Source organism: Protomyctophum parallelum, assembly GCF_964188405.1.
Source record: "Protomyctophum parallelum genome assembly, chromosome: 1".
Classification (NCBI taxonomy): Eukaryota; Metazoa; Chordata; class Actinopteri; order Myctophiformes; family Myctophidae; genus Protomyctophum; species Protomyctophum parallelum.
In genome coordinates, this window is record NC_139697.1 from 24,626,515 (window position 1) to 24,641,716 (window position 15,202).

Sequence of the window (15,202 nt, forward strand, 5' to 3'; positions counted from 1 at the left end):
AACTTTGCTGCACTCAAAACTCATATACTCAGATAATATAAAATTAGACTCCTGTCTGTGTCCGTTGAGTTGACAGTAAAATCAGATGAAAACCAAAAGTAACCATGCTTCCAGTCTTTCTCCAGTCAGAGCATCTTCATTGACCTTGGTCAGGTGAACTAAACAAACAAAAAGACAGATGTGTGTGTGGCTCAAAGCAACAGCACAGGACCCAAAACTACATAATATGCTAATTTGCAATAGGCTACAGTTGGAGCAAATAACAGCTTGACAAACAAAAACAGCAAAAGCCTAAACCGATGTCAATTCATTGGGTTTTTTGTCATGTTAGAAAGGGTTAAGTGCAAGTCATGAATGAGTCGTGATGGTAACGACTGTGCAATATTGTATTATTGATCATGATCATCCACCATGCAATGCAGGCACCGTGAGGCACGAACTGGCACAGAAAATCGGCCCTGGCATTTGTGGTCTTCAATTATGAGTGAGTGACCAGTGGCAGTACCCCTCTTAATTATTTTGAGTAGCCTAATAACTTTACCTTTAGACGCTGTGCTATGGACCAGAGCTAACTGTTGCCGAGCTGTAGCTGCCATCCCATCCCACGCATCAGCGAGCAGCATGTCGCCATGTCTTACCAAATGTGTAATTAAATTAAACGGCCACACCAAACCTAGCCATGATACAAGACTTTATCACTCATATGACCGATGACCGTCTTGATCCAAGGCTGCCAGCAACCATGGCTGCAACAAACCAAATCCATGAATTTTACAAGTTACTTACAACATAATTTATAAGCGATACACGTACCATTTAAGTGCACCACAGGCTAACGTTAAGCACACAAGTCACACACACACACATCTTAAAAAAGAACAAGAAAATGACCGTTTGTAATTTAACTTGAATTTAGCTCCGTTTGGAACCTCATTATATGAACGTTAACGACAGCTCGCAGTGTAAACAAAAACAATTTGATCGAGGAAGGAACACTTATGCTACTTGTTGATGTAATTTATGTCAATTATATAGATTGTCCATAATAAAGATCGAAAGATCAGGTTCAAAATTAAAAGGGAAAGCCGTTTAGAGCAACAGTGTCTACTGTGGGGACAAATAATCTAATCTAGTTTACCTGCTTAGGCTAGCTGCTTCCAGTCTGGTGTAAGTAAAAACAAAAGTGTAGCCGCGGAACTCGGAATCTCAATTTCGGCAAAATTGTACCGTGTTTACTTCTGGCGGTTCATTCACGCACACAATCGAGATCTCCCAACCCCGTTTCAGCGTTTCAGCCAATCAGAAGCCGCGTCATCCTAGGAATACGGGGCGTGGCTACGGTGCTGACCGCTGCAGTGCAGGTGCGCAGTATTGTTGGTGGTCTCCATGGAAACGTACACTGTACACAAAGCGCGCAGCTGCGGTGACGCGACGCCACGTCAGCAATGCTCTGTGATAAATAGCTGACCCTGACCCCAAAAGCATGAAGATGACAACAGAGTGAGGACATAATATTCACAACCTATATCAGTGAACCTACCAACACCCTAATATGGTGCAGCAGAATGAGCAGATGAACCAGAAGGGGGACATGGTGTGCTTTCACACAGGCGCCCGCAAAAGGTTCAATGGGAAGCAGTGGAGGAACATGTGCTCCTATGAGTGGTGCTCAAAGGAGTCCCAGGGAAAGGGATACTGCATCCGCCACCTTGCCGAACAGAGGAGGAGGAGGAGGGAAGAGAAGAGGAGAGACAGAAGCTGGTCCCCAGAAAACAAGGACCACACCTACTCATCTTCCTACTCCACCACCTCTTCTTCAAACTCAGAGTCCCCCCAGCAGGAGCCGATCAAGACACAGGCCTCTGTGGATGCGGAGGGACACAACACCACTAGAAGCTGGTCCCCAGAAAACAAGGACCACACCTACTCATCTTCCTACTCCACCACCTCTTCTTCAAACTCAGAGTCCCCCCAGCAGGAGCCGATCAAGACACAGGCCTCTGTGGATGCGGAGGGACACAACACCACTGTCTCCTCCAGAACAGAGAAGCGTTCCTCAGACAGCAGCAGAGTAGTCGGCTCCTCGGGAGCCAGGGGAGTCTCGGGTGACGTGTCGTCCTCCCCCCAGCATCCGTGCACACCGCTGGCAGCCGCACACCCCAAGTATAAGAAGGGCGATGTGCAGCGCATGTCCACAGGCTCATGCAAGAGGTTCAATGGTAAGCAGTGGAGAACGTTGTGCTCCCGCAAGGACTGCCCTAAGGAGACAAAGCAGGAGGGATACTGCAAACACCACCTCTCCATGTGGACCATACAGCATATTGACAAAGCCAAAGAGAACTCAATTGAAGTGGAAACAGGGACTGTGAAGATAGGCAGGCAGAAGCAGAGCGCATCTTCAAAGGGTTCTATCCAGAAGCCAAAGAGGTGCCAGCCAGATGGAGAGGGACCAGCTGTTCCCGTTATACCCTTGGAGGCTAATAGGAAGAGGAAGAGAGAGGAGGTGGAACAGCAGCAGCAGCAGGACAACGACGAGAGTCTGAGGACCTCTGAGGAGACCCCCGAAGACAAATTCATAAAGACTGCTGCTGTCCTGCCAGACTGGTATTCTGATCACGATCAGTCCTCTGCAGAAACTTTGCCAATTGCTGCATCAGAGTCTGGGGATGAGCCTATGATGATTCATGGACGCTCTGTAGCTGAGTATCAGCAGCTCTATCACTCAGTAGTTGACCCAATGATGCAGTATGCTAATGGAAAGCCCCGCGAGTATACCCTGCAGCTGGGTCGTAGAATCAAACAACGGCTATGGGAAGCACTGTCGGGCCCCACCTACAGCTTCACTCTGCAAGCTAATGGACAGCAACACTTCACAGAGTCCTTCTCGGGAGGTCTTGATACACCAAGGATTGAAGTGGACATCAGCTTGGAGCCACCTCCGCCCAAGAGGACCATCTACACCGGGAGGAAGAGGGGAAGAAAGCCGAAACATTATTGTGATCCCAGACAGACCGTCTACACCGGGAGGAAGAGGGGAAGAAAGCCGAAACATTATTGTCTTCTCGGAGAGACCGTGATGGAAGTTCCGGAGGGCCCATCACCCACCCATGCACAGACAAGTACTGTCTGCTGGCACGGTGTGGGCCAGGAGGAGCAGAAGGAGCAGCAGGACAATTGTGGTGGCTGCCAGCCCTCCTAAACCCTCGGTGTACCCCCCCCCCCACACACACACACACACACACACACCACCAGATTGTACTTATTTTATTACTTAAACTGTGATGAATGTGCTATTTTATGTACTGCTCTTATTACTTAAACTGTGCTATTTTAAATTCTACCTTTCATCAAATGTGCAATTTTAATTCTCATTCAGTGTGTACAATGAATCCAAGGTTTGTTTCTATAGTATATTTGTATATAATAAATACTGTATTTTGTATATTTGCATTTTGGAGGACATTTTGTATGATCCAAGCTCATAATAAATACAACGAAAGATGAATTTGTGTCATCTGATTCATATATGTTAGCGTGCAGATCATAATAGAAAATAATAACTAACCGCTAATGCAGTTGATAAATGCATGATCAGCATGATCATGCATGATCAGCTTGAAGCCAACATCATTTAACATACTCAAGTGAAGTACAAATATCTCAAAATTGTACAGTTCTTGAGTAAATGTACTTACCGGTAGTTACTTTACATTACACCACTGCATATAGCTAGCTCAGAATCTGACGGGAGACAATATAGATATTTAATATAATATATAACATAATACTTTGCACAGACCAATTTTAAAGAAAGGACATAATTTATCCCAGTGAAATCAAATTCATATGTACTCATATTAAGATATAGCTTCATGTATCTTATTCTTCATTTCAACTTTTCTTTCCAGTACTCACTTTGAAAGTCTAATTTGTATTAAATAAATTATCGTCAAGAACATTGTGAAAGTGTAGGGTATGTTTGTAACTTGCTAAAAGGGAATTGCTTTGGATTCCAAATGATTGCAATTGACATGAGACTTTTCAGCAATCTGTAATACTAAAGGTGAGACGGCAGGTGTATAGGGTAAAGGCCTATTCATAGTCTGGATTTTCTGGGGTGAGGTGACCACCACTCCGGTGGTGAGCTGACCACCGGAGCTGAAATAACATTGAGCGGTGGTGAGTAAAAACAGAGAGAAGGGCTGGAGCGGTGGTGGTGGTTTGCTCTTCACCGCGGCTCGTGGTGTCATGTTGTAGTTCAGTGGTCACCTAACCACCGAAAATCCAGACTATGTATGAGCCTTTTGAAAATAACTAATCACAATGAAACTTCCCAGTTGATTACTTACATTAAGACTAAGAATTTTTGTATTACACATTTACAAGTTTTCTGAAATGTTTAAATATGCAAATTAGGCATTATATGTGCTAATTTGCATGCCTACATTTCATAGACATGGCAGGTGAAAACCTATTATTTGCTTCCTAAACACGTAGGCCTATCAATGACCAGGTTGTCGGTATCCCCCCTCCATAGGCCCAGATGCCCCCTCGGAGAAACAATTGCCTCATATATGGTACGCCTATATTTCCTAAAACCAAATAGATCACCAGAAAACCTAGCACATAAAATAGTTCACCCCATAAATTTGCAAAAGACTATGAGAAAGGCATATTTTCGTCTTGACACGGCCCTAACAAACTTTTACTGAACACAATGCAGGAGTTGCAGTGAATTAAATTTAGATTTCAATCATTTCTTCGAAGCACTGATCCCCTTTTGTCTTTTCTTTTTTACCACTAAAATGTATGGGATTGGGATAGGAAAGATGCAGATACAACTGATAAAACATTGCTTCAGTTAGTGATTTTATTTTAATTATGGCTGCATTCCAGTCACAGCTGTTATTCAGAAGATGGCAGGATTGGCTAACTTAACAAAAATAAGATCTCTGGCAGTGCACACTTTAAAAACAGATTCAATAAATTAAATACAATAAGCAGACTGATATTATTATGATGGCCTGGCTTATTCATAATATATTGTTGCATATTAGGGAATCAGTCAAATCAAGTACCTCACTTGTCACAGAGCAACCACTTACAAACAACTTTTCTATATGCTCAGCAGTACATATATCATAATATTGAAATGTATGCTTGTATCCCAGTCATACAGCAGGTGCACGCTGCACATAATCACAGTGTGTTGTGACTGCATGTCTGGAATCTCATTAATCTTTTCTCCCTAAAGCACTTTTATCCAAAGTGCTTTACGTAGATTGTGCATTACATTCACCAATTCATACACCAATGGTGGAGGAAACCATGCAAGCGACACCATCCTGCACATCAGGAGTAATTAGGGGTTCAGAGTCTTGCTCATGGACACTTAGGCGCGATGCATACTCCTATTTTAGAGCCGAATAAAAGTATCTGTCTCACAGTCAAGACAGAACTTGAAGTTATCATCATTGAAGGCAATCTCAATGCAGTGAGATATCGGGATGAGATTCTGGAGCCAGTGCATGGTGATCGGTTTTGATATCAATAATCTCCGTCCTTTTGATCAATCTCCGTCCTGGGCGCTGGGCGTTATTAATTGAAAGGGCGTAGAACTCTGTCTTGTGCGCTCAGGGTGATTAATAAAGTGTAAAAATGGCCAATATGTGTTTCCTTTTTTTTTCTTCAAAATCCTACAAGGACTAAGCAACTCAAAGCAAGGGTTGAATACCAACAACTTGGAGGTCGCTTCCCACATGTTTAGCTATGTTGCTCATTCCACGACCGCCTGGTCCTTACAATTTATACCTCATATAAGGTGACTAATCAACGATTAAAATGAACTTTTGTTTCTGAGTTTATATAGTGCCTTTCCAGATCATTGGAAATCAGAATATTATCAGGCCTCAGCTATACCCAGGCTTTCATTTTTTGCACTGACGAAAATGAAAGCTTGGGTATCGAGGCCAGGTCTCAGCTGAAATGTAAAGAACATTTACAGTGGGCATAGGATAGCGTAGGCCCCAGGAGCCATGGGCTTCCAGCCCCCTCAAACTTTTTCATGTCAATGACGGCCAACTTAATTGCGCCGAGTGTAGCCTATGTATATTTGGCTTGTCTCACATTTTGTCTAGATTTTTTTTAAATAGCCCATAAACAAGCTAACAACGCATTGCGGCGCGTTGAGCTTGTAGATCCACAGACTTGATTTGATTTGATTTATTTTATATATTCAAGATACAGTTCAAAAGAGCAGTACAGAATTGTCACTGGGATTGCACAAAAAGTCAAAGACTTAATTCCATTGTGGTCCAAATAAATAAATACAGCATATGGTATAGGAAGAACATGCGTTGACTAAAATCACAATAAGGACATTACAACGACATTATCATAGATCAATAAACAAAACAATAAATACATAATAAATAGATAAATACAGCACTATTCTAGCTTGCCCATCCGCCAGTTTTTCAACATATTTTTAAGTGTTCAAGGACTGGGCAAATTTAATTTCCCTTGGGATTTTGTTCCAATTCTCCACCCCTGTATATTTAAATGAGCTTCTGCTTAGGTTTGGTAGTTTAAGATCCGCTACACTCGCCCTTGTATTCAAGCTATGGGACTCGTTGACATACGGGAATAACCTTTAAAATATGTTGGGCATTTTTCCTTTAAGATTTTATAGACCATAATGAGTCTCAGTTGTTGTATTCTGCCTTCGACTGGAAGCCAATTAAATTCTCTAAAGTGTTTAGCACCAATGTGGGTTCTTGGGGAGAGATACAGAACTACCCGCATTAGTTTATTCTGTGATATCTGTAGTTTGTCTTTGGTATTTTTCGATATACCGCTGACTCACCTTAAGACTCATCTTTTCTCCCTGGCTTTTAATCCCTCCTGAGTCCATTTTATGCTTTCATGCTGTTCTCCTGCCTGTTCTCTGTTTTGCCACTGATGTACAGCACTTTGGTCAACCTTGGTTGTTTTAAAACGTGCTCTATAAATAAAGTTTGATTTGATTTGATTTGACTTAAAATAGTCAATGTGTATAGGGTTTATGGTGGTTAAAGTGATTTTGATGCTATATTTTTAATATATTTGTAATCGGCAAATCGGCTAACCAGCCGAGGCTCTGAGCCAGTGTTGCCAGCAGGTCTGCTTATTATAATTAAGCAACTTTGGTCTTTTTTTCTGTAAAGTTGCTTGTAAATATTGCCAGTGGGCTTAAACTGTAGTTGTGTTAACTTGCGTATATTTAGGCTTGCTTCCTAAATGTTGTTTAAATGCTTCTCAAACATTTTCATGTGAAGGACCCCAAAATAAATTTGTCCACAGACCGCCTCATCTTAAATATTTTGTGCCAGGGACCCCCTTACCAGAATGTCTCTTTTTGAAGATGGAGCCCTTTCCCCGTGGTTTGACCTCCCTAGTTCAACCATGGGTTGGCGAACATGCATTAAGGTTGGCGAACATGCGCTGCTCTCCTCCCCCCACCAGGAAACGTGATCTGGTGAACGCTAGGTCTCCCGTCTCCCGTGTGGAAATAATTCCCCCTTTCCCGGGAGAATGGGAAGATAATGTCATCAGGCCAGAAGCTCTCATGAGCAACATTGCCAACAGTATACATTATCGTTTTGACCTTGTGTGCACTACATATATTATATTATTAATAATAATGTATTGTTCTTACAAAAAAAAGAAAAACAAGTTAAATGTGCACCATAGCAACATGGCTAACCCATTTCAAACAATTAAAGCAACAGTGTTGCATAGAGTAGCTATACTACAATAATGTAGCCATGCTCTATAGTACCATCATGGTTCATTACAGATATTCCCTCTGTTGGCATCAACAACACAGAGACATTATGCTTTCACAATAAGTGAATGATTTATCAGACAGGTTAATCTGAATGCTGACTTTGCTTGGACACAAAGTTAACACTATGGCCTATATAATAATATTATTATTATAAGTATTAGACCCCTTATTGTTTCTGTACGGATTCTGCCATTGTTGGCAGTTTTGGCAGTTCTGTGCTGTCGTTTTCCACAAAAATCTACAATATATATTGTAGAAGGCTGTGATAAAGGAACTGAAGCTCACAGTCATTCGTCAAAAGCCTTTAGATCTCCAAATGAGTCAATTTTATGATTTTCTCAATCCACTTTTTCGGACGTAAAAGAAGCTATGTCAAATAATTTCGTGGCCTTGGTAACCACTCCCCTTGAAATCGCATTTCCATTCCCGGAAGAACGGTCTACTTCCGCATTCTTTCGTGCCCAAAATGTGGAAGTGCAAACGAGCGCTCAATGTTAAACTCCAGCTGCACAGGGTTTCCTCGTCATAAATCCACGGGTCCGCCTGCATTCCCAGCTCTGACCAGTAGGGCCGAGCGCTTGGAGAGACTCCCTGGGGGCTTGGTCTGGACCATCTGAATTTTGATGAATTGAAAATGGCGGGCCCTATTGTAAACAAGTGTAAACAAGTGTAACGCTTGGGTGTCGTCCACTCACAGTTAACAGTTATTGTATTGAGTTGTAGGCTACTAAATGTACTATAATTCTGCAAACTGTTAATAAATCAATCAATCAATCAATCAATCAATCAATCAATCAAAAAGCCCTGCTAATGCATGGTTGGATGCAGGAGCAGAGTTGACAGGCAACACCTTCAGCCAATCAGCATAACAAAAAAAGTGACCAGTGAACGACTCGAGCCCTTTATTGCTTTTATGGCTTGACCCTGTCTTATCGCTGCTTGCAGCTATATTTATTATTATTATTATAGCATAACAGGCTAATAGTATAATAATGCTATTATACTTGTTTTCAGCACATTTATAGACATGAATCATGTTCTGTCCCACTAATTTTAACCGCCATCCATAGACTGTTGAAAGCTCAAAGCTGCTTACGTCTGGGTTTCCGAGGCTATAGCTAACAGCTAGCTGACAACGTTTTGTTTATTTGCTATGGAGTCAATACATTGAGTTGTAACTGTTGTCAGATTGAAATGTTGTGAAATAATATGACCCCCCCTCCCATTAAAAAAATATACACTGGGAAGGAAATTGGTCTTTACAGTTGGTGTTCTAAATGTGGGACAATATTGAACAATACATCTACCTATTTGAATCAGTTTCTAGTTGCTAAATCATTAATGAGCAATAACAACATTAAAAGTGTACATTTCCTACAAATTAGTGTTTTTGTTCAATATCATTATTTAAGATGTTTTTTTTTAACGCATGTGTAAGTTATATGTAATCCAAAACGAACAAAAAACACTTTCCAGTGTGTGAACTGGGTTAGCCTATTAGCCATGTTGCTAACTATTAACTCGGTTAGCGTGGTCTGTGAATAAAACCTAGTGCACACAAAACCCTCCAAAAACAGGTATGTAGACAAGGACAGATCTACAAGCTATCAATGGGTCACATTTGGGGCGCGTTGATAGCTTTCAGATCTATCCTTTGGGCAAACACAGCACAGTCGTACCGCGGAATATACAGTAGTTCCGCCCCCGTGTGTGACGTAGCAGGGAGCGCACGCTGGTGGACGAGTCAGATTCTCTTTGGAATACATTTGGTGTATTATTTTAACAATATATATATATTTTATTTCCATTATTGGTATTCATGTGCCCGCCCTGCAAGCGTGGCGATTGAGGTGAGTCCGTGCTTCAATGTAAATACTATTTTTTATGTTATTCAGTGAATTCACACTTTGTTGATAGTTTGCAAGCTAGCCCAGTTAGCATGTTAGCATCATGGTGGTCAGGGGGGACTGGGGAGGAGGAGGAGGGGGGCTTTCCCTATCCTGTGTGTTTTCCACTCTCAGTCACTTTGAACACCAACAACGTCACTGGGTGATCATAGAAAAAATACAAATAAATACAATATGAAATGTATTATCTTGTGTCGTTTTTCTGCCAAACCACCGGATTGTCGTTTTTTAAGGAGCTGTTACATGTTAGCCTGTTAGCCTAGCTTCATGGCTTCCTTGGTTCATTTCTATATTTACCTTTTGTATGTCAGTGCAGGCAGATGAGGATTCAAATATTGACTTTTTATATACATATATTATTTATATATATTGTTTTGACTTTGTTTATATTATATTTTATTCAGTTACCATAATTAGTTAGCAACATGGCTAAACAGAGGCTAGCCCAATTCAAACTAGAATGCAGTGCAACCACACTAACAAGTAAACAGTGTTTGTTTATGTTTACATTTAACAAACAGTGCTTCTTATATGAAGTCATTGAACACAACCCACAACAAATTATTTATTAGAAACAATTTGATTCAAATAGATACATGTAACCGTTTATAGTTAGTATAGTATGTGACATTACCTTGTTTTTACATAACTAAACACACTTTTTCAACCCATTTCCCTCTGAGGGTTGTGAGGGTTCCCAAACTCCCCCCCCCCCCCCCCCCCCCCCCCCCCAAATAATCCAAATAATGACATTTGAACTGGCCTGGGGACCCCCCACCCTGACAAGTACTTGGAATTGTGCATTTAGTTTGACTTGGTTCCACAGATAAGCCAAACTACAAGTTGTAAACTTGTAGATTGTCTATTTTCACAATGTTTGTCTCATGGAACACGCAACACGCTGTCAGGCCAAAGCCTATTGGCATGCGCCTCGACCACTTATCCAGCGGGGCCCCCGAAATTATTACTTTACCCAGTAACCAGTAGTGTAATATTACTGCCAAAACGGTAATATTATACCATATTACTTTGTAAGAAATAGCACATACTACATACGGTATAGGGAGACTGTGGCTCAGGAGGTAGAGCAGGTCGTCCAATGATCCATGGGTCGGCGGTTCGAATCCCGGCTCCTCCTGTCTACATGTCGAAGTGTCCTTGGGCAAGACACTGAACCCCAAATTGCTCCCGATGTGCTGGTTGGTACCTTGCATGGCTTCCGCCGCAATCGGTGTATGAATGTGTGTGTGAATGGGTGAATGAATGTAAAGCACAATCTATGTAAAGCGCCTTGGATAAAGGCGATATATAAATGCACCATTTACCATTTATTTACCATTTACCATACAGTATTACTCAGGATGTTTTGGCTACCGTTTGAAAACATTTCATATAGTTTATTTCATAGCCTTTTTGGCTGATTTAATGACTTCTTATTCAAAACAATTGGATTCAGTTCTAAAAGAAGCTGACTAAATACATTGTGTTTTTTGTGTGTGTGTGGGAGGGAGGGGGAGTAATATGTAATATAATGTGTAAAATAACATAATAATGATTTAATATTACTCTTGATTCCAAATAGTAAGTGATTTTTTTAAAATGACTGTACTGTAATAAGTAACATTACTCTCTCGAGTAATATTCCCTAACACTGGTGAGGACCAGTTATATGAAGAAATTGAAGATGGGTTGAAAAAATTAATAAACGAATGTAACATTGTGATTTTCATATCTTTGTCCATTTGTGTCAATCCAGTGGAAGCCACTTCACTGCCAGCTGAAACGGGACTGTCAACATGAGGAACAGACACTGAACTCAACACAAGGTTGGATGTCATTTTCTTGCTGCATACTGCAGGACGCCAAAGGACTCAAAACCTTAGCCGGATGGAAGTCACGTCGGGCCAAGAGCCATCCAGAAAACGATGGATACATACTCATTGCATTATTGATGGCTGTCTAATCAACCGGAAGGAACACCCTAAAATGAGGTTTCACTTCTTTCCAACGAAAGATCCTGCCAGGTTAAAACGCTGGCTTGTCTCTCTCAACCTGGACTTGAACACTCGAGCGAGATTCCTCCAGAACCATGTGATTTGTGAAAAACACTTTTTGCACAGCGACTACGACTACTCAACTAACAGAATGCAACCATGGTTGAATTATGATGCTGTTCCTTCTGTCGGCATCAACACAAAGCCAATTATGGATAAAATGGTATTTGACAGTGGGTTTATTTTAAAGATGCACAATATTGAAATTATGACCGATAGTGTAGGCAACGCTTCCTTCTGCGGTGTGACATCACTGACATGTATGTGCTCCGTGTGTGATCTTTAGCTGCGTTTTTCTCTGAATTGAGGCTCAGTTTGAGGTGATATGAGGTTAAGGACGATGTTAAGAGCTCAATAAAAATCCTTGCGACCTCGCGGTTACCATATTAGCCATTCTGACGATAGCAAAGGGGACCTACTGTGGCTCAGAAATGGCCGATTACTATTTCTGGTTCACGGGGCCGGTTAACAGCGTAGTCTTCGCAGCCTTTTTCGTGCATTCTGTTGGCACTCGGGACCACAGCGAGTCAATCGTGGCATGAAAAGTGTTAATCAAATATTGATTAGACTATTTGAGATATAGGGCCAAGCAATTGCATCTTTTATGAGGAATAAAATGAAATGTGTCTTGTCTATCGCATCACATGTAAAAGCAGAGACGTTTCTGTGGCTACCAAGGTGGGGGGGCTTTTCTTAATCGGCCCACATGTGCGTTCCTTTTCCTCACGCGTGCAGAGTGCGGACAGTATTACATTCACAGAAAACTGCCCAATGATAGATCCGCAGTATTTTCGATTCATTGATAACTGTTACGTTTAATTGAAGTATTTCTTAACGATTGATTCATCGATTAACTATTACCACAAATGGGAAATTCTTGGCCGAATATAGGAAACAGTTGGCTGAAAACCGAATAGCCGAACTTGATTCATATTGTATCATTAATTCATTTTGACCAGTTTTTGTTGCCATTGCTGTCATGGCCGTACCTTTGTTGCAGAGGTACTAATGGCATTAATGATGACATGATTTTGTCACGATTTTATCACAACACAACGATAGGTTACAAAAAGTTCTTTGACTATTACTTTTCGGCTCTAAAAATCAACCGAACCGAATAACGAATATGCATTTCTTGCCACTAGTCTGAACGGCTTCAAATGTTTTATGGTCTTATTATTACTATTCTGAAACGTCTAAAGTAAATGAATGAGCGATCGCTATGGAGTTATTTAGCTCCAACTCCAACAGTCTAGTAACAACCTGTACTTGTGTCGCTACAACATAATCTTAGTTTCCTCATCCACCGTGACAATGATAGGGCTGCCCGTATCCACCAGTCTGTGGTATCCACTTAGAAACGGGCTGTGATTGTGAAGGGCTAGTTAAACACAATGTTTGTGTAGCAGAAACTGCTAAAACAGTAGCAGATCCCCAAGATATTTTCTCTTATTTTAGGAGAAAACAAAATGTGTTTGTAGACCAAGGAGTCTTCTGCTGTGGTTCACTGCTGCTCTGCTCATCCAGTCATGTGACGTGTTGTGTGTAGGCCGTGTTGAAGGCCTGGGAGGAGACAGCAGAATTAAGTGATGGCGAGACCCTCATAGAGTGTGACGATGAGCTGGAACCACTGACACTGTCTTCAGAGGAGGATGAAGACCAAACGGGTGTGTTTTAGTCATTCTGAAATGCTTATGAATGTGGATGTTGTTCTGTGTCCAGCTAACAATAGTCTTGCAAGACAGCTATTACACAATCTCCGACAATCTATATATAATCTGGAACTACATCTCCCTAAATCCAAGGCAGGAAACTGTCATCTGCTGTCATTTCCGTTCATGAAAATATATCTTCTTTTTAGCAAACTATATATGCCTAGATGATTTATATTTATATTAGGATACATTTGCGTGACTGTAAAGATGAAACAGAAGTGGGTAGGAGGAGTCACATCCCCTTTATTGATTGATTATTTCCAGAGATTCCGTGCTTAACACTGTATGATGGAAGCATTTGAAAGTTGTGGCAGGCAACAGTTTGAAATCGCCTATATGTGAGAGTGGGGGTGTCGCAACGTACTCACAGTGAATGGTACTGGTGACGCACCTGCCCCCCCCCCCCCCCCCCTTTGTGCTAGGGCTGTCACGATTCGCCTAATCCATGATTCAATTCAACTTTCGATGTTAAGGTTACGATTCGATTTTCGATACGATTCAATGGATATTTTCAGCACAGCACTGTATGATCATTCATTTAGGCTATTGTTTTGATTTGTAAAGAAAAACACTTGTTTCTCTGCAATAAGTCACTTTTATTTGACTACCGGTAATAACAAATGAGAATAGCATCAACAATATAAACGTTGGGTTTTATGTCCTCACATCTTTAATATGATGAGATAGATGACATTATTATCGCATATCAATATTCAATATAACAGTGAGATTTTTTTTTTCAAAGGTATGCCAGTGAATCAATGAATAGTGACTACAAAAGATTAAGCAATAAACTGGGCGCTAGCCACTAGCTTTTGTTTTTGCCTCTAGTTGTTTTTGAGGGGTGCTAGCTGGTAACTCCTATACTAGCCATGGTTCACATGGCTTGTTCACAGTCATGTTTCAGGGCTACTCCTATACTTGGAGCCGGGACTCGGGACTAACATTAGCCCCACTAAAGGAGCTCACTCCGGCGTTCTAATGTAGCAGCTTCAGGGAGAGGTTCCATGGGCTGGACTGGTGTCAGCCTCCACGCTGGCTGGCTCATGTCTCGCACTGAAGGCAGCTTCGCGCTGCGGTCCTCGTCGCGATGCGATACATGTTGAAGCAGCCATAGCGTGGAGGCCAGCGCCAGTCCAGACTCCAGGCAGCCCCATATGGACTATGGAACCTTTCACTCCGCTATTGTACACAACCATACTATATAAACAGCGATATAAACGGCTTCTTCCTTTGAGTGAATTTGGTTGTGTTGTTGTCTGCTCTGATGATGCCACCGCAATGAGTGAGAGGCTGGCTTGTGCACCGGCATATAAGTCTGACAGGCTGAAACTCGTCCTGGGGGTTGCGACCCCCAGGTGAGTTAATAATAATAATAATAATCAGGGGAGGTGAGGTCACCTGATTGAAGTTAGTTTAGGCCGAAATGTTGTAATAAACTATTGCTTTTTGTTTTTCTATAATTTTCATCCCACGATTTTGTAACCCATTTTTCACCCCTGTGGCAATTATCTAATGTGATCCTGGGCTCTACACACCCTCCGCCAACCTAGTCCCCATATATGGGGGACATGGGGATAGCAACGGACTTGAACTCATGCTTCCTTCAAGCCTGAGTGTCCAAGTTGCTCCTTTACACCTGACGGGGGAGTTTCCCTGGCTGGACGTAGCGCGTGGAAGGAACTCGTTATTCCAACC

The 15,202-nt window shown here is 41.7% G+C and overlaps 1 protein-coding gene across 1 annotated transcript in view; it reads left to right on the top strand.

The window, feature by feature from the left end:
- The first annotated feature begins 11,770 nt into the window (after nt 1-11,770).
- pogza (pogo transposable element derived with ZNF domain a) overlaps nt 11,771-15,202 on the top strand; it is a 43,500-nt gene continuing 40,068 nt past the window's right edge. Inside the window, exons 1-2 of the mRNA XM_083772022.1 lie at nt 11,771-11,952; nt 13,339-13,456. Coding sequence (XP_083628148.1) covers nt 11,881-11,952; nt 13,339-13,456 — 190 coding nt within the window. The 5' untranslated portion in view covers nt 11,771-11,880. The remainder of the gene's footprint in view (nt 11,953-13,338; nt 13,457-15,202) is intronic.